The 24,587-nt window shown below is 40.5% G+C and overlaps 1 protein-coding gene across 1 annotated transcript in view; it reads right to left on the bottom strand.

Annotated features, from left to right (window-relative positions):
* The window catches only part of VEGFC (vascular endothelial growth factor C), a 158,967-nt gene that overhangs the window by 16,647 nt on the left and 117,733 nt on the right, over positions 1–24,587 (bottom strand). Inside the window, exons 2-3 of the mRNA XM_056560573.1 lie at positions 22,496–22,694; positions 16,394–16,584 (exon numbers count right to left, since the gene is read on the bottom strand). Coding sequence (XP_056416548.1) covers positions 16,394–16,584; positions 22,496–22,694 — 390 coding nt within the window. The remainder of the gene's footprint in view (positions 1–16,393; positions 16,585–22,495; positions 22,695–24,587) is intronic.

Below are 24,587 nucleotides of genomic sequence, written 5' to 3'. Positions count from 1 at the left end.
ATCAACTGGTACCAGAAAGTTAAACAGATTTGTAAATTACTTCTATTTAAAAAAAATGTATCCATCCAGTACTTATCAGCTGCTGTATACTACAGAGGAAGTTGAATTGTTTTCTTTCTGTCTGACCACAGTGCTCTCTGCTGACACCTCTATCTGTGTCAGGAACTGTCCAGAGCAGGAGGGTTTGCTATGAGGATTTTTTCCTGCTCTGGAAAGTTCCTGACATGGACAGAGGTGTCAGTAGAGAGCACTGTGGTCGGTCAGAAAAAACAACTGAACTTCCTCTGTAGTATAAAGCAGCTGATAAGTACTAGAAGGATAGATACAAAGCACTACAGGCTCAGACTGACACACCAAAGAGCCGCTGGATGCCACTATGTACCCTTTAGGAGCCCCTGTCTGATCTCAAAAATTTCTTCCCAGCATCGCTGTGCAGATTTTCAGTCTCCGGTCATCCAGCTTCCCATATAGATGCAGCAGCTAAGATGACAGACAGGAAGGTGTAGAGGTCTGTTACTACTCCCCTGGGTCCTCCTCTGACTCCTCAGTAACATCAAAGGCTCCTCCTGCTCTCCTCTGTAGTCGGGACAAGGGAAAAGGCCGATGTCTGCAGCTGTAGCGTGCACATCATGCTGGTGATTTTACATGTGGACCCCCTGGAGCTTTCTTGCATAAAAAGTAAGTATCTGTGTGTATTTGTGTGGGTTTATGTGCGCATATGCGTTTGTGTGTGTGTATATATGTATATGTGTGCATATTAAAGGGGTATTCCAGGATTTTTTTTTTACTATGCTACAGGGGCTGTAAATTTAGTGTAGTTCATAATATAGTGTGTGTACCTGTGTGTGACGGTTTTCTCACAATTCTTTTGTGATTTTCACCCCAATATTTATTTTTAACAGCATACAAAATGACTGTTGTCTCGGATTTTTTCCCAGCTTGCAATGCGGTCGAGACCTGACTCACTAGTCAGCTGATGACAGGGAGCCTGTCTGCTTCAATGGGTGGAGAGAGCAATCTGCAAGTAATGCAACAGCTGTAGGCACCCTGATTACAAACCACAGGTCTGCAGCTCATTTATGTTTCAATGGGTGGGGTAGCTGACGTGTGGGAAGGAGGAAAATGGTATCATAGGATTTGTAGGCAAACAAGAAACTGAAAACAGGAAATACAAGTTCACAGAAAGCTAGCCACAGTGTTATGGTAATCTCACAACATAGCCATTTAGCCCAAGACAATCGCAGATCCTTCCTAAGCATGTCCATTACTGTCTGCCAGGTACGTACTAAAATCACCTTATGCTGGATAACCCCTTTAATGTGTGTGCATGTATGTATGCATGTAAGTGTGCATATTAATGTGTGTGTATGTATGTACGCATGTATGTGTGCATATTAATGTGTGTGTATGTATGTATGTGTGCATATTTGTGTATCTGTGTAATGTACCTATTTGTGTGTGCACATGTATGTATGTGAGTTCATATTTGTGTAGTTATATAATGTGCCTATTTCTGTGTGTGTGGATGGATATATGTGTTTTTTGTTTTTGAATGTTCTTCATGGTCTAAGGTAAAAAAAAAAATAAAAAAAAAATAGTTGACCCCTTCCCAACCCTCAAATGTGCATTTTTCACTTACATAATTTCTAAGAACCATAGCAATTTTATTTTTCTGCCAACAGAGCTGTATGTGGTGGCTTTATTTGTGTGGGACAAGTTGTACTTTGATTTTACCATATAATGTACTATGAAACCAGAAAAAATATATATATATGTGAGGTGAAATGGTGGGAAATTGATATGTTACCTTCATTCTACAGGTCTGTACAATTACAACAATATTAAATTAGGTATGCCAGCTAGTGATCAGCCAGCGAATGAGCAAAAAGATTTCATCATTTACGGCCGCACATCATCTTATGAGATCAGACAATATGTGGCCGATAATGACATATTTACATTGCCACATGAACAATTGGCCTATCAGAGAGAAACAATCAGTGACGATGAACTTGATGGCCATGTAACTATTCAACCTAGCTATGAACTCAATAGGGCTTTGGATGCCTTTCTTACATGTACTGTATATACTCGAGTATAAGCCGAGTTTTTCAGCATGGTGGGGATGATTAGTCATGCGGGCTGTCCATTTTCACCGAGGGGGCCTCTTCTCCGTGCTTCGGCCCCGGAGTAGTGACGTTGCCTTGACGACGATGCACAGGGACGTTCATGCTCAACGTCCCTGTGCGTCTTCATTGGCTGTCGGGGCATACTGGGAGTTGTAGTTTTGCAACTTCTGGAAGTCCGCAGGTTGAAGACCACTGATGAAGGGATTGATGATGAAGGGGGGGGGGGGGGATGATGACGGGGTCTGAATGATTACGAAGGCTGCAGTGGTCTTCAACCTGCGGACCCCTAGATGTTTCAAAACTACAACTCCCAGCATGCACGGACAGCCGATGGCTGTCCGGGCATGCTAGGAGTTGTAGTTTTGCAACATCTAGAGGTCCGCAGGTTGAAGACCCCTGATGAAGGTATTGACAGAGGGTGATAATGAAGGGGGGGGTGATGACGGGGGTCTGGATGATGACGGGGGTCTGGATGATGACATGGGGGGATGATGTATTTCCCACCCTAGGCTTATAGTCAAGTCAATAACTTTTCCTGGGTTTTTGGGGTAAAATTAGGGGCCTCGCCTTATATTCGGGTCGGCTTATACTCGAGTATATACGGTACTAGTTTTATAAGCTACATGTACTAGCTTTCTGGAAACAAGTCAATGATTTATTTTGACTGTCAAATGCAGATTTGGTAAGAAATCCTCCCCTATTACTAAACAACTACTATACCTCATGGGGGTTGTTTTGCCTCTATTAGACTAAAACTGCAATATAATAGGTTGTACTGTGATAGACTATTTACTGTGCTTCTTGTCCTTCTTTTGTTGGTCTATTATCTATTATGGACAAAACTAATTTACAGTCTAATTTACAATCACAATGGGGGAGATTTATCAAAACCTGTGCAGAGGAAAAGTTGCTGAGTTGCCCATAGCAACCAATCACATCGCTTCTTTCATTTTGCAGAGGCCTTGTTAAAAATGAAAGAAGCGATCTGATTGGTTGCTATGGGCAACTCAGCAACTTTTCCTCTGCAGAAGTTTTGATAAATCTCCCCCATTAATAAGATAACCAAATACATGATCTGAATACAACAACTAAAAGAAATAAAGTTGCCCCAAAAGAGATTTGGAATAAGCTTCAGTTGAGTCAACAAACCCCCAGAATTCCTTCCAATGTAAATTGACCATTTAATATACCATATTTTTCGCCGTATAGGACGCACTTTTTCTTCCCCAAAACTGGGGGGGAAAAGTTGGTGCATCTTATACGGCAAATACACATTAAAACTGGCGGTCCCTGTGGCCATCAACGTCCGGGACCCGCGGCTAATACAGGACATCACCAATCGTGGTGATGCCCTGTTTTAACCCTTTAGACGCGGTAATCAAAGCTGACCACCGCATCTGAAGCGAAAGTGACACTAACCCGGCTGTTCAGTCGGGCTGTCCGGGACCGCCGCTGTGAAATTGCTGCATCCTGAACAGCTTACAGGACACCGGGAGGGACCTTACCTGCCTCCTCGGTGTCTGCTCCGTGCCGGGATCCCCTGCATGGCCGGTGCTCTCCTTCGTCATCATCACGTCGTCGCACACACCATCTCGTCATCCAATAGGAGCGGCGTGCGTAGCGACGTGATGGCAGCGACAGAGAGCGAGGATGCCGGGCAGCAGAGACGTTCCGGAGCGACGGGGACACCCCAAGGACGCGGCGACATCGATGGAGGGCGACATCCAGGGCAGCGGTGACGTGCGGTGACGGTTTCGGAGCAGCGGGGACACGTGAATACTACCTCCTATACCAGTGGTCTTCAACCTGCGGACCTCCAGATGTTGCAAAACTACAACTCCCAGCATGCCCGGACAGCCAACAGCTCTCCGGGCATGCTGGGAATTGGAGTTTTGCAACATCTGAAGGTCCACAGGTTGAAGATCACTGTCCTATACTTTACATTGTATTTGGTTCAGAATATTTATTTTCTACATTTTTATGCTTTAAAATTGGGTGCGTCTTATATGCCGGAGCTTCTTATAAGACAAAAAATACGGTATTCGTACTGTATTGCTCGCCATTCTGAAATTATTTTAGCACCATACAAAGTAAAGCACATAGTGAAATGGAATTAGAATCAAGTGTTTCATGGTAATTGTATATGACAAGCGAAACCCTAAGATTTCGAAAACATGAATACATTATGGTGAAACATTTCACTGGATGGAGAAGAATGAGCCCAGATGTGTTATTCTGTTTGCATTATCACTTCATAATAGAAAAATGCAATGCTACATATGTGGCGACACGAACACTGATAAAATACATTGTTTAAGCACATTGTCTGTGATTATTTCAGTATGTTGAATAAGACAGTTTGGAATTTATTTGTCTGAAAATATTTTTATAGTCTGGAAAACAATTTTTTTTTAAAAAGATTAACCCCCAGCAGCAGCTCGGAATTCAATAGACATGTTGGCGTGTAAAGCTCAGTGAGAGGAAGAGTGCAATAATATAAGCAGTATATCTGGAAGGGTTGCAGAAATTGGAAGAGCTTTCTTGACCTATAGGCCGTCTAAGACATATGGATAACATTTTTTCCAGCAAAGTAAAGCGGTGCACAACTTTCCAATTTTTGGTGCATTTTCCGAGGAGCAAGTCTTAGTTAGAACTGACTATTATGGTGTATTCACAATACAGTATTCTGCGCAGATTTGAATGCATGAATAGACCCTTAAACCATTTTTTTAAATTATCTGTTATTTAATAGATGTGACATCCCAAAGTAACACAACTATAAACAGGTAACATATCCTTTAGTCCTCCTTCACATGTGTGTTGGAGGCTCAGTTCAGGGCCTCCATTGCATTTACATAACAGAAAAAAAAAAAAAAAAAAAAAAAAAAAGCCGTTAGCTGTCCGTGCATGCTGGGAGTTGTAGTTTTGCAACATCTGGAGGTCTGCAGGTTGGAGACCACTGGATAGAGTTCCAGGGCCAGCGGCCCGCAACAAAGAGGAGGAGTGCAGTGCTTGCGGGTGACATATGTGAGTAGTACCCCGCTGGGCTGATCATTAATAGGGGGGGGGGGCAGAACAGCGCTGGCGGGTAACATAGGATTAGTTCCCCGATGTGAGTACAATGCTGCGCTGGGCTGATAATACATTCCCGAGGGGGAGGGGCCCAACCGGTATTGCGGTATGGGGAAAAATTCATATCGTGCATCCCAAAAAATTTGGTATTCGGTATGAGCCGGTATACCGCCCAGCCCTAATGTAGACTGCTCTATAATGGGAACAGAGGCATACAAAATCAGCAAAATCAATAAAGAATGTACTAGCAATAGACCACCAAATTATTGACTCTCCAAAAAAGCACTCCCCGATGTGTCAATCCACCAGTAATAGTAATGGGATTTTTTTTTTTTTTGTATCTAACTATACACAACGAGGGGGATTTGTTAAGCCTGTACATCTGCTTTTTACACATTGTCAAGTTGCACATTTCTGTGCAAGTCTTCATTTGCACATAAATGTGCAGCTTTTTTTCCCCATACTACACCAGTCACACTTTTTTTTAAAGTGGGCATGGCCTGGAGTAAGAGGGGTGTGGCCTAATCACCAATCTAATTAATTACAATATACAATAGTGAGCTGGTGTAGATTTCAAAGGGCGGGACAGGTATAGAAATGTCTGATCCAATAGGAGGCCATTGTCCCTTTATGAATCAACCCAAATGCTATGGCCGCCAGCACTATACTAAAGCCTTAGTAAATCCCCCCCCCCCCCCCATAATGTTTTATTTTTCCAATGTATGTATATAACATATAGTATATAACACCTGTGTTCTTGTTGTTTTTGAAAAAGGTAATATTTTCAAATGCGAAAGCACCATTAATCCATTCTACTTCACACCAACAGTATGGCATTGTCAGCATTTACACTCAGAGATGTACATTTATGGTGCTGTAATAGCACTGTCACTGCATTTGTGACTGCCATCATCATGTGACCATAAAGTACCCTAAAACCTAAATGGCCGTGCCATTAAAGGAGTTAAAGTTTTTATGTAAAATCCAGAATTTTACATGCACATTGTGGTTTTACAAAAAGTTAAAAAAATATTTTTCTCACCAATGTTTCTTTACATAGGATTTACACTTAAAGAGTACCTCTCATGATCTTGTTACATTTTATAATCCTCCCAGTTCACTGCCTCATCATGATAAACCACCCCCTGCCTTTATTTTTATTATTTGTTAGTTTTCTACCTTGATATTGCTCTGTATTTTCTGCTCAGTCTCAGTCAGATTCACAGATTGGGAGGCGGTGTTACCCAGCAGGCGTGACATCATCTGAAGCCATACAGGGGAGAACTTGCTCCCTCACTCTGCTACACACAGCCCAGAGCAGTTCAGTGTGTGAGATGAGCTCTCATTAGATAAGGCTGCATACACACCCCTCAGCTTTTCCTGATTTTGGATTCTTCCAGGCCAGCAGGAGTCCAAAGTCTGTGCAAAAGATGGGGGAAAATGTGCTCTGGACAAGTAGAGAGACACCTAGTGGCAGCTTTTCTAAACACAAATAAAACATAGAAAACTTAATTTTTTTTTAAACGAAGTATATTAGAAATATTTTTTATTTACTATAAGGAGTGCAATAGCAAAAACTAGTTTTAATGAGAGAGCACATTTAAATCTAAAATCGACCATGTACTAGTAAATCAGGGCTCAGTTGATTTCTAAAGTTCGGTAATTATATCTCATTTGTCTACAGAGAAGCTGGAATATTTCTGTACAATTGTGGCAGAAGTTTTATGTGTTGTTTTTTGTTTTTAATAGTTAAATAAATTACAGCGATACTGGATACAGCTAGACATTACTGCTGAATTGAATGAACAAATCTTTGGCTCCTGCTCTAACTTCTCATTTTATTTAAATTTATTTTTTGTTCTCTTTAATTGAACCATGATATGCTTTTTTAGAGGGACACTGCTGTGGCTAGTGACTGGCTGTTTGGTACAGCAGGAACGACGTGTCACAGTAACTAGAAAAAAACAGTGAAGAGTGGGGATCGGAAGCCATCAAATAACAGAAATTAAGTGGAACTGATGACAACGGAGAATAGCGAAGATGAAAAATCACCCATTGAAATGAATGGGATCCGTTAATTTCAGTTTCTCAAATTCTTCAATGGAACCACAATGTCATATGCACACAACAATCAATGATACTTTGCTGCATTGTACTGTAATCCTTGATGTTATTGTGATATTTGTTTTGATTCTAGGACCATGGCATTGTACGAAGAAGAAGGTCCTGGTTTGCTGTGGGTGTCGGATGTGAGGAAAGCAAGCACTCATGCACTGAGTGGAGAAGATGTCAGACTTTCAATGGAAAGATTAGGCTGGGAATTGAGAGGGAGTAGCTATACAAATGCTTTGAAGATAAAAGAATGACCTTATAAGTGATAAAGTGTTTATCCAGTAGCCACTAAGGAGCTTTAAAGAGAGAAAAGCCAGGGCAATTCTTTTAAATGATGAAGATGTTAAGAGCAGAGACTGGATGGATGAGAAGCAGGATGTGATGTTACCTAGAGCAAAGTGACTTTCCTACTCCTTTTATCCTTTTGCATACAGCTTTCTAAAGTTAACACAAAAGACACTTCACACGTATATTTTCATTCTTTCCTATTGATTTCTCTGTGGGAATACTGTGACCCTACAATAGCCATGTAAACTAGTTGTGTCTCACGTGGTGATATATTTTCTCTGTTAGAGAGATCTGCTCATAAAAGATCTGATCTGTAAGGAAACAGTTCCAACCAGCACAAATACAGCCAATAAAATAAAGGGGTAAAACCATAAAGAGAAGACCTTTAAAGCTCTCAGTGTTATGCCTCCCGAACACGGGGAAAGAGTATTGTGACATCACGACTCCGCCCCCGTGTGGCATCACGCCCCCATGTGACGGCCGTCCTACCCCCTCCCATAGACTTGCAGTGAGGGGGTGGGGCGTGACAACACACGGGGCGGAGTCGTGACGTCACGATACTCCGTTCCCGTGGTCGGGAGGCATAACACTGAGATCTTCCAGCAGTGCTTAAGGGTGGGTGCTGCATGCTAGACTGCGGCGGGACCCCCGCAATCAGGCATCTTATCCTATAAGATGTCTTGGGGCCGGAGTACCCCTTTAAATTACTTGTGCTTATCCTGTGTTTGCCAAGATGATGCCAAGTCATGTAATGTTACAGATTCTGCTGAAGATATAATATTCATAAGTGGGTTTGACTCTCTTCTCATGACTAGTAACATGATAATGCTTACTACAGTGATAGGACATGCCATGTAACATGCCAACTCCTACAGTGTCCTCCTTTCTGTACCTGTTAAACAAATGACATCATTTCCAATTTCAGTTACCACTTAATCTAGTCTATTTTGTGGTCCAAGACAATAATTCAGGTAGAAACATGGGAGACAACAAAGTGGAGATGCTCTATCTAGCTTTAATGATGGAATGCAAGAGGGTAGCAGAGGAGATAAGAGGTTTCCTTTATACTTTATATGTACAGTGTATAATGATGCCATGGATATGTTTACACAATCACTGTGAAAAATGTATACTCTAATGGTGCATTTAGTGTCTCCTACCCCCCCACCCCCACTCCCTCACTTTTATTTTATTCCAAATTGTCCATCACATCACAGATACTGAAATATTTTAGAAAGTTAACAGAGGAAATGTTTTCACTCTATGCTGGCAAAACGTCCATACAGACAACTTGTGAGATTGTGTAGTTGTGCTCAGTGGTACTACCATTAGTACATTCACTATACAAATGCATCCAATAGAAAGGATTCATGGCACTCCCCATTAGTGCAAATATAATCTTCCTTGCTCAGTAGTCGCAGGATGCAGAACAAGGAATACTATTAGTGTTACTGGTGAGTGCCATGGACCAAGGATCTACTCAGATGGATAGATTATTGTGAATAGGTCTCTTGAATACAACACGTTTAGACTTTGAGACAGCTTACCGATCAGCTGATTGACACCAGTCCAGCTTTCAGAACCCCACAATCATTAGCTACGGCAGGAGCTGCTCATTCATGGTGGCTATTTAATCTTGCAAAAGAAGTCTATATGCCTAGTTGTCATTTTAATAATCTGCCGAATGGCACATTATACAGAATATATAGTCATGGCTGTAAATGTTGGCAACCCTGACATTTTTCAAGAAAATGAAGTATTTCTCACAGAAAAGGATTGCAGTAATATGTGTTTTGCTATGCACATGTTTATTCCCTTTGTGTGTAATGGAACTAAACCAAATTACGGAGGGAAAAAAGCAAATTGGAAATAATGTCACACCAAACTCCAAAAATGGTCTGAACAAAATTATTGGCACCCTTTCAAAATTGTGTAAAAATAAGATTGTTTCAAGCATGTGATGCTCCTTTAAACTCACCTGGGGCAAGTAACAGGTATGGGCAATATAAAAAGCACACCTGAAAGCAGATAAAAAGGAGAGAAGTCATTGTATTGTGTGTCTGTGTGTGCCACAATAAGCATGGACAACAGAAAGAGGAGAAGAGAAATATCTGAGGACTTGGGAACCAAAATTGTGGAAAAATATCCATCTCCAGAGATCAAAATTTGCCTTTGTCCACAGTGCACAACATTATCAAGAAGTTTGCAACCCATGGTTCTCTCCGCGCGTGGACAGAAGAGAAAAATTGATGAAAGGTGTCAACGGATAGTACGGATGGTGGATAAGCAGCCCCAAACAAGTTTCAAAGATATTTAAGTTGTCCTACAGGCTCAGGAAGCATCAGTGTCAGCACGAACTATCCGTCGACATTTAAATGAAATGAAACGCTATGGCAGGAGACCCAGGAGGACCCCACTGCTGACACAGTGACATAAAAAGCAAGACTAAATTTTGCCAAAATGATATTGAGTAAGGCTGCTTTCACACTATAAAGTTCTTCCGTTTAAAGATCCGTTATGAAATTCCGTTATAAAGTCTTTTATAACGGATCCTTAAACTTCCGTTAATAAATCCCATTAAAGTCTATGGGATTTTTTAATCTTCCGTTTGTACCTTTTTTGTTTTGTTAAAGGAGAACTCCGGTATGGGTGGGAAAAAACAACTTATCCCCTATCCTAAGCATAGGGGATAAGTGTTAGATCGCAGCGGGTCTGACAGCTGGGGCCCCCCACAATTTCCTGTACGGGGACCCGGCTCGCTCCTGCTCAATGCAGGAGCCGAGCATTTTCGACCACAGCCAAAGCTGCGGCCGACACGCCCCCTCCATACACTTCTATGGCAAGGCTGGAGTGCTGCCTTCGGCAATCTCCGGCCATTGAGCAGGAGCGAGCTGGGTCCCCGTACAGGAGATCACGGGGGGCCCCAGTTGTCGGACCCCCCGCGATCTAACACTTATCCCCTATGCTTAGGATAGGGGATAAGTTGTTTTTTCCCACCCATACCGGAGTTCTCTTTTAAACTAACGTCCGTTAGTTATAACGGAAGAATAGAACGGACATGCAGTATTTTTTTACTGTTTATAATTAACGGATCATTGAACGTCCGTTAATTATTAACATTGAAGCCTATGGCGTAACGGACGTTGCAAAATACACCCGTTATTGTCCGTTAATTTAACGTCCGTTAGTGCTACTGAGCATGCTCAGTAGAGACTTCACACTCCTGAAGTCACATGGGAAAGTTGAGTAGTGCTCACACCCCATGTCACACCCCCTCTACTTCCTGGTCAGACAGCAGGAGGCAGCAGTAGGAGTCTGTTCTGGGTATCCGTATTCATCTGCCGCCATCCGCCTGATAGCACCCCTGATAGCACTTCAACAGCGCTCTATTAACAGCCCAGGAACCAGAGCAATGCACCCTCCTGCACCCCCCCTTCCAGGAGGCAGAGTATTGCACCCTCCTGCACCCCCCCCCTCCAGGAGGCAGAGTAGTGCACCGTCCTGCAGCCCCCCCCTCCAGGAGGCAGAGTAGTGCACCCTCCTGCACCCCCCCCTCCAGGAGGCAGGGTAGTGCACCCTCCTGCACCCCCATTCCAGGAGGCAGAGTAGGCAGAGTAGTGCACCCTCCTGCCCGCCCTGATAGTCTGATAGCAAGCAAAGCAACCGATAGTACTCTCCCTCTCAATGCTGAAATGCAGACTGCGGCAGGATCATTGTGGCATCCTTTTATACCCTCCCCTTCAGGTAGGGGGAGGAGCTTCAGCTGTTGCAAGGTGTGCAGGTAGGGAGAGGTGAAACAAAGGTGAATATAACGGACGTTAATAATAAGGTATTAACGGATAATAACAGATAAACATTTATCCGTTTAATTAACGGACGTTAGAAATCTATTCATCCGTTATATAACGTCCGTTAAATCAGTATAGAATTGAATATAACAGATGTTTTATAACGGATAAGCTGAAATTCTTCTGGGAAAATGTCTTGTGGACAGATGAGACCAAGATAGAGCTTTTTGGTAAAGCACATCATTCTACTGTTTACCGAAAATGGAATGAGGCCCACAAAGAAAAGAACACAGTACCTACAGTGAAATATGGTGGAGGTTTAATGAAGTTTTGGGGTCGTTTTGCTGCCTCTGGCACTGGGTGCCTTGAATGTATGCAAGGCATCATAAAATCTGAGGATTACCAACAGATTTTGGGTTGCACTGTAAAGCTCAGTGTCAGAAAGCTGGGTTTGCATCTGAGATCTTGGGTCTTCCAGTAGGACAATGACCCCAAACATACATCAAAAAGCACCCAGAAATGGATGGCAACAAAGTGCTGGAGAGTTCTTAAGAGGCCAGCAATGAGTCCAGATCTAAATCCCATTGAAAACCTGTGGAGAGATCCTAAAATTTCTGTTGGGAAAAGGCGCCCTTCCAATAAGAGAGACTTGGAGCAGTTTACAAAGGAAGAGTGGTCCAACATTCCGGCTGAGAGGTGTAAGAAGCTTATTGATGGTTACAGGAAGCGACTGATTTCAGTTATTTTGTCCAGCCCATTTTTGGAGTTTGATATGACATTATGTCCAATTTGCTTTTTTGCTTAGTTCCAATACACACAAAGGGAATAAACATTTATAGCAAAACATGTGTTACTGCACTCCTTTTCTTGTAATATATGAAAAAAAGAAAAAACAGACAAAAGCACAATCATGTTCATTATTCTGGTAAAGAAGGGGTTGCCACTAGCAACGATAAGGTTATGCTAACCTGATGGTGTTATGCTAAGAGCACAACACCTATTGAAGCCTGGATACCCAATCCCTGGGTGAGTAGCCGGGGTGCTGCTTGGATCGTACCTGTCGCTGGAGTCCTCAGGACTGTCAGGAGAAATTCAAGTGAAACTTGCATTTAGTGAACACTGTATACCTGTGAGCTCCTGTAAAATGTTGGTTTCTGTTTTTCATTTTGCGCTGCTGTTCTCGGAGCATTGGGCTGGGACCTGTCATTCGTTCCTCTGCTCTTGCGGCCGACTGTCCCCCATGTCTGTTTGTGCCATAGGGGGGGACTAACTGTCCGCATATACTATAGACATTATCTATCCCTGTAATAACATGGTGTCTGCAATAGAGTCAAATGGCTACTCTGACTATTCCACTTGGAGTCTCTTAATTTGAATACATTGTATATTATGAATGTCAATGTTTAATGTGGTTTGTTTTATCCTGTATGTGCATGCTTCCAAGAATCCACTCATATTGCTTTTATACTTTAATATGTACTTTTCTATGTGAACCCGTTAATTTGTTTGCAGGCTTTTTTCTGTATAAATATGACACGTTGAATGCTGTACCAATCAGAGGACCTGAGGAAGAGGGGGTCCCACCCCTTGAAACGCGTAGTCCACAGCACTTTTAATAAATAATCTTTTATTTATTTATTTAATAACTTCTATTGTCCGACTCGGTTACTGCAATATGCCATTGGGAGAGCGCCAAGAGGATCGCCATTTTTATCCTGCTTCCTGCAAGTTTCACTTGCAATCCTTTTCTGTGAGAAATACTTCATTTTCTTGAAAAATGTAAGGGGTGCCAACATTTACAGCCATGACTGTATATATATATATATATATATATATATATATATTTATATGTCAATAACTGTCGGACGAAAGCTTTCTCTCTGCCCTGGTGGCAGCTTAACTCTCCCAGACAAAAGGCGCCGATACAATGCCTTACCCTTTTATCTACCAACAGCATTTGTTGGTAAAGTGTCAGGAGGCCACCATATGCTTTAGATAGTCGGTCAAACTCATTGGCGGTAGTGGATTTGGCCAACTTTGGCAAGTAATATTAAGATTAATGGGCAACTTTCTAATATTACAATATTTAAAATAAAAGTTAATAGCACTGTAACCAGATAAAAGTAAATAACAACGTAACCACATAATAATTTGGAGGTGATGGCTTCCACACAATACAGAGGAAATTGTGTACATTACAAGGGTTTTCTAAACAATGGAATGTTAAGGAGAAACAGGCTATTAGAAGTTTGTACACACAGATTAGAAGCTTTCGGATTTGGATTAACATACCACATTGATTTTGTCACCACTTGCTGTTTCACTTCCAGCAAGAGCTGACTGAAATTATAATAAGAGGTATACATGGTAATCTTGTTTCATTACATCTTACATCCTATATTTTAAGAAAAGTATATTACAGTACATAGGCGTATTCCGTTACAAAATTTTTTTTTTATATGTTGCTGCGGCTGTCGTAAATGTAAAAAATAAATGACGTCTATCTCAGTTCCCCAAAGTTCCCATTACATCCCCTGCTGCTCATAGGTTCTCCCCTCTTCCAAGGAGAGGCGTCTCAGCAGGATCTGTCCACTTAGCCAATCACTGGCCGAGAAGGGACTCTTCTCTTCTTAGAAGTAGGGAGAAGCAGTGAGCAGCTAAGGACTGGAAGGAACTGGAATGGGAAATGGGGGAAATAACATGGTAAGTATATCTTATTTAACATTTTTACACCAGCCCCACTAACACGTAAAACACATTTCTTATGTCAGAATACCCCTTTATGGGTGTTAGGATTCATTCCATCTAATTTACACTGCTTTTGGATAGGTAAAATAGTGCTGTCTGCCGAATAGAGATGATTTACAATTTTTCACCACTCTACCACTGTTTTAAAAACTGGTAGGGGCTTGGTGAAAGGGGCCTGGCCTCCAAAAGCACATCAAAACTGGGATATGTTGTTCCTGAACTATGACAATGACATTTCATTACTAGAGTGGATTTCTGTCTGTGGCACACATGCAGCCACTGGTGTGGCATTTATAAAAAAGGCCTGCTTCTCTTTATAAATTTGTTTTATCTTGCGTCTACATATTTTCCACTCAAGGGGTTGTCCCACCAACAGCACTTGCCTCCTATAGTTGAAAGTGTATGATGATGGTGAGAAAGGAAAGGGGTTCTGAGTCTCCAATCATAATGGAATGGTGGTCAAGCATGTGTCATTCCATTCAATATCTAAGGTAGCCAAGTGCTGTAAGTAGCTATCTTTGGCAGGCCCATAGACAAGAACTGGAATGTCAATAAGAAAGGTGACCTCTGCTGCATTTTGACAGGATACTTAGGATCCAATGGATAGGGATATCAATTTCTTGTTAAGTCAACCTCTTTAAGATCAGCATATACAATGCCCACCCCTAAATATCTGAAATGTTATATTGGTGAAAAATACAGAAGATATACAAAATAAGGTAAAATAGTTGCGTTAGATTACCTGCATAAAGCTATATAATCAGAAGGGGTCCATTGCCCAAAATGTGAAATTGCCCCCACACATCTAATCATGAGCAGAAGAGCGCTGAGAATGTTTGACATTTTCTCTTTGAAAATCTCGTGGACCATTAGGAGAGAGGGAAATCTGGGTCCAAAAGGAAGAGTGGTGGGCCCAACAAGTGCTGGTGACAACAATGCAGAGTACAGTGGCCCCTCAAGTTACAATATTAAATGGTTCTAGGACACACATTGTAAATTGGAATTATTATATCTTGAGACCAAAACTCAATGGAAAATAAGTAATTGGTTTCAAAGCCCCCAGTCTATTCAAAAATAATAAAAGGAAATAAAAAAAATAAAAAGGTACCTAATACAGCTAAATATACTTCATATATAGCAGTGAGAAATAGCTGCTAGAAGCTACACATCTCTCTCTCTCTCTCTCTCTCTCTCTCTCTCCCTCTCTCTCTCTCTCTCTCTCTCTCTCTCTGTGTGTTTGTGTATATATATATATATATATATATATATATATATATATATGCAGCTGCTTCTTCAAGGTCCTGTACAGTATACACAGTGTACCAGAAAAACTAAATTAACCTTTTCTCACCTGGTGTCAGAGGGATTAGCTTATCCTGGCAAAGGTAAAGGGCAGAGGACATGTAGTACTGCATTGTACCATAGGGAGATGCTACGAGTCAGCCAATCAGTGCATGCAGTGCATGTGTATTTCCAGTAAAATACCTGCTCTCATTGGTCAGATATTTCAGCCATTCTTATGTTCCACAGATCTGGATTGTCAGTAGCATTGTGAATTGAGTATGGTAAATTACAATAGTCTAGGAAAGACCATTGTATGCTGAAAATATTGTAACTTGATGCCATTGTAATTTGAGTTATCACTGTATTCCCTTTGTATGTATTCAAATGTGTACCTATTCTTGGTGGGCAGAAGAGGGCACATTAGATCACATTTTAGTCTTAGTAAGCGAAAATATGTAAATATGTAAATAAAAAAACTGTGTATTTATGTTGCAATATAAAAAAATAAATAAATAAACCCAGCATAAAGTTCACATTTTTTCTCATAGAAATCTGTGGATTTCCAATATGTGAAGAGTATTATTTCGACCCTTGGTGGGTTGAACATGGTCAACATGACATAGTTCTCCTTGACATTTATGGGATTTAGCCTCTAGTGCTCTTATGAGACTGGTAAATATACATAATAGATTGCCTTCTCTTTTGATCTCCATGAGTCCACAAATCACTGCCAAATCTGAGAATTACTGAATGCTTCTCTCTTCTGATACCAGATCTGCTGTGGCTTTATAACCACTGGGAGTTCTGGGATCAAAGCGACAAAAGTGATGTGACAGCAAAATCCTCTAGAACTGAAGAGTATGTTGGAGTCTTTTCAGCAGAACTATGTCTATGATTTAGAAGTATCCTACATATTCTCATTTATTTTCCATTGTAGTTTATGGTGACAGCCTTAGTGTGATTAAAACTTACTGTCTTGCTGACGTACGTAGAGCTGATGTTCACGCACTGCAACCCCTCACTGTTACAGCATCCTCCACATCTGTACAAGGACACGCAGGGCGGTTTAAAGAAAGTGTTTGTTGAGGCTCCAAATTCTTTTCCCACGTCTACACATACTTCTCGTGGTATGCACTGGGTTTTTCTCCATTCACTTTCAATACCTAAAATACAAAAATAATTATGGATTATTTGTAGAATTAATAACATAACAAATTGCAAGCATACTTATGGCCCTTTCTACTCAACCATTCAGAAGAAGTAACATGTCTTAGTTCAGTGCATTCCTGTCTAATATAGAAATATAACTCTTTTTCTAAAGAATCTTATACTGGCTATAAACATCAAACTAAAATTGGTCAAACCTACTGATTTTGATCGGTTTGGATGACCATATAATATCTATTGGGGCCTCCACACTCTCCCTCAATGGCAGATGTCAGGGAAGATAAAGGTCAAGCATGTTGGATTTTAATACGCTCAATCCTTTCGTTTTTGGAGAGATAAGCCCCTGCCAGAGGTGTCTGACGTTTTCTCACTTCTCATAGCCGAGCCTACACGATTGGGTAGATATTTGTCTGGTCAATGAGCATATGGCTAACAGCTTTCTTTTAAACTCTTAAGGACCAAACCCATTTTGACCTTAAGGATACAGGCAACTCTATTTTTGTGTTTTCGTTTTTTCCTCCTCGCCTACTAAAATCCATAACTCTTTTATATTTCCATCTACAGACCCATATGAGGGAATTATTTTTTTGCATGACCAATTGTAATTTGTAATACCACTTCTCATTTTACCATAAAATGTACGGCGAACCCCCAAAAATTTTTTTGGGGGGAGGAAATTTAAATGAAAATCACCGTCTTGCACATTTTGGAGGGTTTCGTTTTCACACAGTACACTTTACGGTAAAAATGTGTTCTTTATTCTGCAGGATAATACGATTAAAATGATACCCATGGCTACATACTTTTTTTATTATTGTACCGCTTAAAAAAAATCTCAAACTTTTTGTACAAAATTAGTAATCTAAAATCGCCCTATTTTGACCACCTGTAACTTTTTCAATTTTCCGTATAAGCAGCAGTATGATGGCTCATTTTTTGTGTCATGATCTGTACTTTTTATTTATACCACATTTGCATATATGAAACTTTTAAATCACTTTTTATAAATTTTTTTGGAAGAAAATGTGACAAAAAAGCAGCAATTTTTGACTTTTTTATTTTTTACATTTACACCGTTCACCGTTACAGGATCATTAACATTATATTTTGATAGTTCAGACATTTACGCATGTGGCAATACCAAATATGTTTATTAATAATTTATTTTTTATGCTTTTTGGGGGTAAAATGGGAAAAAGGGACAATTTATGTTTTTATTGGGGGAGGGGATTTTTCATATTTTTACTTTTTATTTTTACATTTTTTAACTTTTAATTTTTTTACACTTTTTATGTCCCCATAGGGGACTATTTACAGCAATCACTTGATTGCTAATACTGTTCAGTGCTATGCATAGGGCATAGCACCGATAAGTGTTGTCGGTGATCTTCTGCTCTGGACTGCTCGATCTCAGACCAGAGCAGGAGACCCCTGGAGACGGCTGGAGGCAGGTGAGGGGACATCCGGCCTCCATTTTAGATGATCGAATCCCCGCGGTAGCGCCGCAGGTGATCCATTCATCTATTTTAAAATGTGCATTGCCGCAGATGTCATGATCTGTATTGATCACGGCATCTGAGGCGTTAATGGCTGACATCAGTGTGATCTCGGCGAAGTACCTCTGTCAAAGTACCTCCACACCAGTTAATATACAGACAGTTTTAGACCAGGACTACTTTTCTAATGTATTTGACACATACAGTACATGACATTTAAGAGAGACTTTACTGAGGGATCTTGCAACGCCTAATTCAGCTTTGATAAAAGGTGTATAAAAAATATGGAGACACATTTAATATATTAAATCATTAAAAAGATTTCCCAGTGTAATATAAATGAATTTTCCTGATTGTACTTTTCAACACCAATCAATTAACCAAGCAATTTGTTATCTTTTTTTTAGTAGCATACCTGCACTTCCAAAGGAATTTTAGTGCTCAATGAAATTACTGACCTCCTGATAGTCCACTCTATGGTTCTAAGCTATTTCTAATTCTCTCCATTTAAGGGGTGGGATCAAAGTTCAGCTGACTGTCAGCAGTACTCACACAGGGCTTCCATTTTCTTACTTCTCTGTACAATCACTGTGCTGTACATGCTCTTCTCTACTATGCCAGGACAAGGGCTCAAGTCCTGCAGGAACTGAGTTCCTGTACGTTTCCCAGCAGCATGAACATTGTTCCCATTAACAGGACCAGTCCTTGAGTGGAAATCTTGGGGGAGTTTCCACACTTTTTTCCCAGGACTTGACCCCTGGTTAGGACATAGTGCTGGTGAAAGTGCACTGGACCGAATAGGCTGGCACTGTGCTGGGGTGATGATTTAAGACAGGGGTCAAATGACAGACAAAATTATGTTTGGGGTTGTGCATTATTAGAAAAAACATGGCTACTTTCTTCCAAAAAAAAGTGTCACAACAGTCCACAGGTTGACGCTAAGCTGAATTCAGTTTAAAGGTACTAAACTGCAATACCAGACAGAGCCTTTGGACAGGCGTGAGAAAAAAGGCAGCCATGTTTTACTAGTCCTGTACAACCCTTTAGTAATGAATGAGGTTTTGCTTAAAAGCAAAAGTATGTTTAGTGCCTGGACATGATTAAAGATGCTCAGCAGACATCAACATCCAATATGCATTTGGTTTATTGCAATAATATTTGCAGAATAATGAAATGTGTATATGATGCATGACTAGATATAACACCATGTCAGTAGAGAGTCTTCATAAATCTGTTTATGTACAGAGCAATAACTGATACAATGTATAACATACTGTATAGAAAAAGGCAAATGTTCAAGAATAACAAGCTTTTCAAGAGCATCTGCTTTCTTAACCTGGTCTGTATATTAATAACTTTATATATATTTCATATAGTTCAAATACCATCTACTCCACTAGCATTTTTAATATACTACAAGTTTTAAATTCAGATGGTTTTCATAGTGTAAAGTCTACCTGCCGTAACTGATTTTCTTTAGGAACACAGAGTAATATAAAAGGCATAAATATACACATACCGCTATATAATAAAAAGCTGTCAAGTGGATATTGACTCCTGGTGATCATGTGACTTCTATATTACATGTATTAATCAAAAGATCTCATCTACTAAAAGTGATATAGTCTTCTATAACTATGAATGATAGAGAAAGTTATTAAAGTACGACTGTGGGACATAAAACACTTAAAATGATTCGGGGTGGATTGTTTGGATTAAGACTGTCATGCAAAGCTTGTATGTGGTTTGATCTCATGTTAATCCCCTGGTTGCTAGAGAGAAGAGGAATTTGCAATGGAGTATTCACATGAAAGATCAGAAAAAATAGATAAATGTAAGGTATGCTATGAGTTTTAGATAAACTATTGGAATATGTATGTTTATTTATGTTTTGTACTAAAAAAGGTTATCCTCCCCCAGCTAACAGAAGGCAGTTTCTTGCACCATCTCTGTGGAACATGTTCTAATAGTATTTATTGTGAGATAAAGCAACATTTAATTTCTTTGGAACCTGTAACTAACATACAGCATTGTGCCAGTCTTAAGACTGCAGAACTGCTTAGTAGATGAAGTAATTGCTGCTACCGTTTTTGTGTTTTGAAGTGCGTAAGGACCTTTAAGGGATACTCCACTCTATATTATACACCAAAAAGCATCCTGTGGGGCAAAAAGTCCCAACAGGGAAATATAGGACTAGTAATAAATCCGAGTAAATACGCCAAAAAGAATGACTAGATATCCAAAAAAGTAATGAAAAAACATACAAAATCTTTATTGAATCAATATAAACATACATAAAAAATACATTAAAAGAAAGAAATGGCAAAGCAAAGTAACACCATGGATAGCATATACCAAAGGTAAGCCGTAATTAAATATAGGTCAATAGTCCAGATAAGGGATCTCCTTCAGAAGACATAAGTGTGACAGGTAATAAAGTAAAGAAGTAGAGAGTACAATGAAGGCATAAACCAGACTAGATAATCCAATACCATATTACCCAGGGATATGCACAACCCCTACATATGTTTCGCTCATTCGAGCTTCCTCAGGGGGCGTATATGCTATCCATGGTATTACTTTGTTGTGCCATTTCTTTCTTTTCATGTATTTTTTTAATGTATGTTTATATTGATTCAATAAAGATTTTGTATGTTTTTTCATAGCTTTTTTGGATATCTAGTAATTCTTTGTTAGTATTCCACTCTCCAGCGTTCGAAACATTTAGTTCCAAACTCTGGTGTGGCCTTAGGGGGTTGCCACGTTCCGCCCCTCGTGACGTCATGCCCCCTCAATGCAAGTCTATGGGAGGGGGTTGAACGGCCATCACACCCCCTCTCATAGACTTGCATTGAGCGGGAGGGTCGTGACGTCACGAGGGGCAGAGCGTGATGCCACAAGGGAGCGTGGTGACCTCTGAAGCTTACACCAGCGTTCGGAACTAAATGTTCTGAACGCTGGGGAGTGGAGTACCCCTTTAACAGATGTGGGCTCTATCATTTTCTGATACTTAAAGAAAAAAGATGGCATATGCGTATGCTTCCAGGGGTTCATTTAATGTTTATCATAAACAATTTACCACTAAAATGGATCATAAGGAAGAGTTTCTTCAACCATCAACAATTCCATCTACTTTTCTATTATCAATTAATAATGGCACTTTAGATTACATTCACTATCTACTTTAGTATTGAAGGCCCCCAACAGGGCTGCAGAGTAGACAACCCTGGCTTCTAGGCCATTATTTATGGCAGCGTATTCCTTGTGTATAGCTTAGATGCAAGCTATGTCCCCTGAGATGGTGACAAGTGTGTATTTTGTTTATGTTGATTTAGTATATGTGTATTTTTCTATTAATTCAGTAGGCCCCTTTTAACCCCTTCTCACAAGTTTAGTAAGACATATAAGTTTTCTCACATGTCTATTTAAATAGTCTCCAACCTGAATTTCTCCAGCTGTAGAAAAACTACAACTTTTAACATGCTCCGACTGCCGCGGGCTACCAAAACATGATGAGAGTCGTTGTTTGGAAACAGTTGGAGAGATGCAGGTTGGAGATTATGTGACCAGTTTGCCGTCTATTATTATTATCATTGATAATTATTATACAGTAGAGGACATAGGGGGAGATTTATCAAAACCTGTCTAGAGGAAAAGTTGCTGTGTTGCCAATAGCAACCAATCAGATCACGTCTTTCATTTTTGAAAAGGCCTCTGAAAAATGAAAGAAGCATTCTGATTGGTTGCACTGGGAAACTCTGCAACTTTTCCTCTGGACAGGTTTTAATAAATCTCCCCCCAAATATTCTACTAATCCAAACTTAAAAGCAGCATTGCCGTCTGGTAACAGTAAAGACCTTCTACCTTCATTGCAGTGTCTCCTTTATCCTAATATTGCTCCAACATGCTGAAATATTCGTAAGATCTGCTACTTAAAAATAGTAAGGAAGACAGGATGCTGTCACAAGCTCCTCAGGGGTCAGTGGAATGCACATACATTCATGAACCTTCCACTGGCGGGTGTGTGCATGGCTGGGTGGAGGCAAGCAGACCCAAGTTCATGGTGATTCCCAAAGACTTTCTATTTCCTGCAGTGAGGAGCAGTTCCCATGGAGACCAGACAACATACTGAAGAGCATTTAAATCCTAAAACACAGGCAAGAAGGAAAAATATCTCAGCATGCAATGTTTTCTGAGTTGTACGTCTTATTTAATGCTTCCAGACGGAAATGCGCTTTAAAGATTTGACTAATACAAATACAATAATATTTCTGATTGGCTGTAAGAAACATTTTACTATCAATTTTTATGACTTATACGTGTTAGAATTATTGATTGAACATATTGTAATTCTGTAACTTATATCAAATAAGGCCTGGATACAGGAGAGTAGAGTCCGGGGTGCACTTACTTTTCCAGATTTCAGCATTGTAGTTGGTGTGTGCAGCTGCAAATTTGAGACTGTCGTCTCTTCTAGTATCAAAGCTGGCCTGTCCTTGTCTCATTTGACACTTGAACATTTTCCAGGATTCAGGGTAAAGCAGTGTCATTAGTTCATCCACACTGGATACAGCTCGTAGTTGCTCTTCCAGCTCCTTGCCTGGGTGATCCTTCAAAGAAAAGCAAAAATTCATTATTCTATATACTTTAAGCATTGGGAACGAAAACTGAGGTTCGATGTGTTCAGAGCAATGTTTCCCAACAGTCCTCCGGACCTCAAACAGGTCATGTTTTAGGGCTTCCATAGATTTGTTTCCTCAGCTGAACACATTAAAGGGGTAATCTGCCCCTAGACATCTTATCCCCTATCCAGCGGCAAGACCCCCCGCGATCTTGGCTGCAGCACCCAGACATCTGGTGACGGAGCAAACTTTGCTCTGTGTCATATGAATGGCGATGCGGCGTGACGTCAAGACCACGCTCCGCTCATGATGTCACGGCCACGCCTCCTCAATGCAAGTCTATGGGAGGGGGTGTGGGGTCTGTCACGCCCCCTCCCATAGACTTGCATTGAGGGTACGTGGCCATGATGTCCCAAGCGGGTGTAGCCGTGACGTCACGAGCCTCCAGGGATGTACCTGACGCTCTTAACGAACACCGGGTGCAGCAGGGAGATCGTGGGGGTCCTTTGGATAGGGGAATAAGATGTCTAGGGGTGGAGTACCCCTTAAAATACCTTTTCGGAAATTATGCAAATAAAATTTATAATAATAATAAAGTTTTATAAATAATATATACTTTATATATTACATAATAGATTATACACCATATGTTTGAAAAATAGTACACGTAAGAGTGAAAAACACAGCTTTTCATGAATCATGCTACATGTCTCTTTGGACCCAGTTGTGTGTGAAAGTGAGAAATCCACATAAACCTTAAATGACAGAGTTGGTGTTTATCCCTTCATAAAACGCTAAATTCATTTTCTGAACTTCACAATAAAGTTGGATGTGAATTCAGACTACTTTCTACAGCAACTTTAATGTGAGACCATTTAAATAAATCACAGCACATTGCTTAGTTACAGTATTTCTCCTCTGCTGTTCTCTGCACCTTCTATAGCTACCCCACTGATACTTAATGCTTGCCATAAATTGCATCTGTAATGTCTCCTCTTCTACGCTAGGATAGTAGAGGAACGCTGAGCTCAGGGATATATACGGTAGATTTCTATGATTTCATTCAGTATTTTCAAAAATGGACACAGGTATCAGCAGAGTGCACTGTGGTTATAAAGAAAAGAAATCCAAAAAGAAAAGAATTTCCTCTGAAGTATATAGCAGCTAATAAATACTGGAAGGATTAAGATTTTTTTAATAAAAATAATTTACTAATCTGTTTAACTCTTTGGCACCAGTAGATTTAAAAAAAAAAAGTTTTCCACCAGAGTACCCCTTAACATGTCAAAAGTTTAAAGTGCACCGTATCTCAGTCCTGAATACCTTTATAACCTTGTGAATTGTGCAGCAGGACTCTTTACTCCCTAACTGTCGTCCAGAGCTGACCTTCATACCTTCATAGTCTTATTCAGTGAAAGGATCCAGATTTGAGTGACCGTCAGAAAGCGAGACATGCACTGCTGCGCCCTTTTACTAAGCAACCACTGCAGCCATTGCTCATTATTTCTGCAGGGATGAGGTTTCCTTGAAACATATATCTTCTTTATGTGCTTTTATGATTGTATGTATTTGATATGTGTTTTAATAAAAGTTTTTAATACATTTTTTATTTTCTTTTGGATATTTATATCTTATGTGAGCTAGGCCTTTTTACTCAATGGGGTCAAATTGGTGCTAAAAGGACATCTGCAGCGTGATTAACACTTATCCCCTATCCACAGGATAGGGGGATAAGCGTTTGATCGCGGGGGGTCCAACCGCTGGGACCCCCTGTGATCTCCTGTTCGGGGCCGAGGCTGTCCCGTGCAGGGGGCGTGCCAGCCGCAGCATGACGTTGCAGCCGGCACGCCTCCTCCATACATCTCTATGGGAGAGGTGGGG

This window comes from Hyla sarda, chromosome 1 (assembly GCF_029499605.1).
Source record: "Hyla sarda isolate aHylSar1 chromosome 1, aHylSar1.hap1, whole genome shotgun sequence".
NCBI classification, from domain to species: Eukaryota; Metazoa; Chordata; class Amphibia; order Anura; family Hylidae; genus Hyla; species Hyla sarda.
Note: the sequence above shows the minus strand (reverse complement) of the source record. Positions and strands in the feature narration are given on the sequence as shown.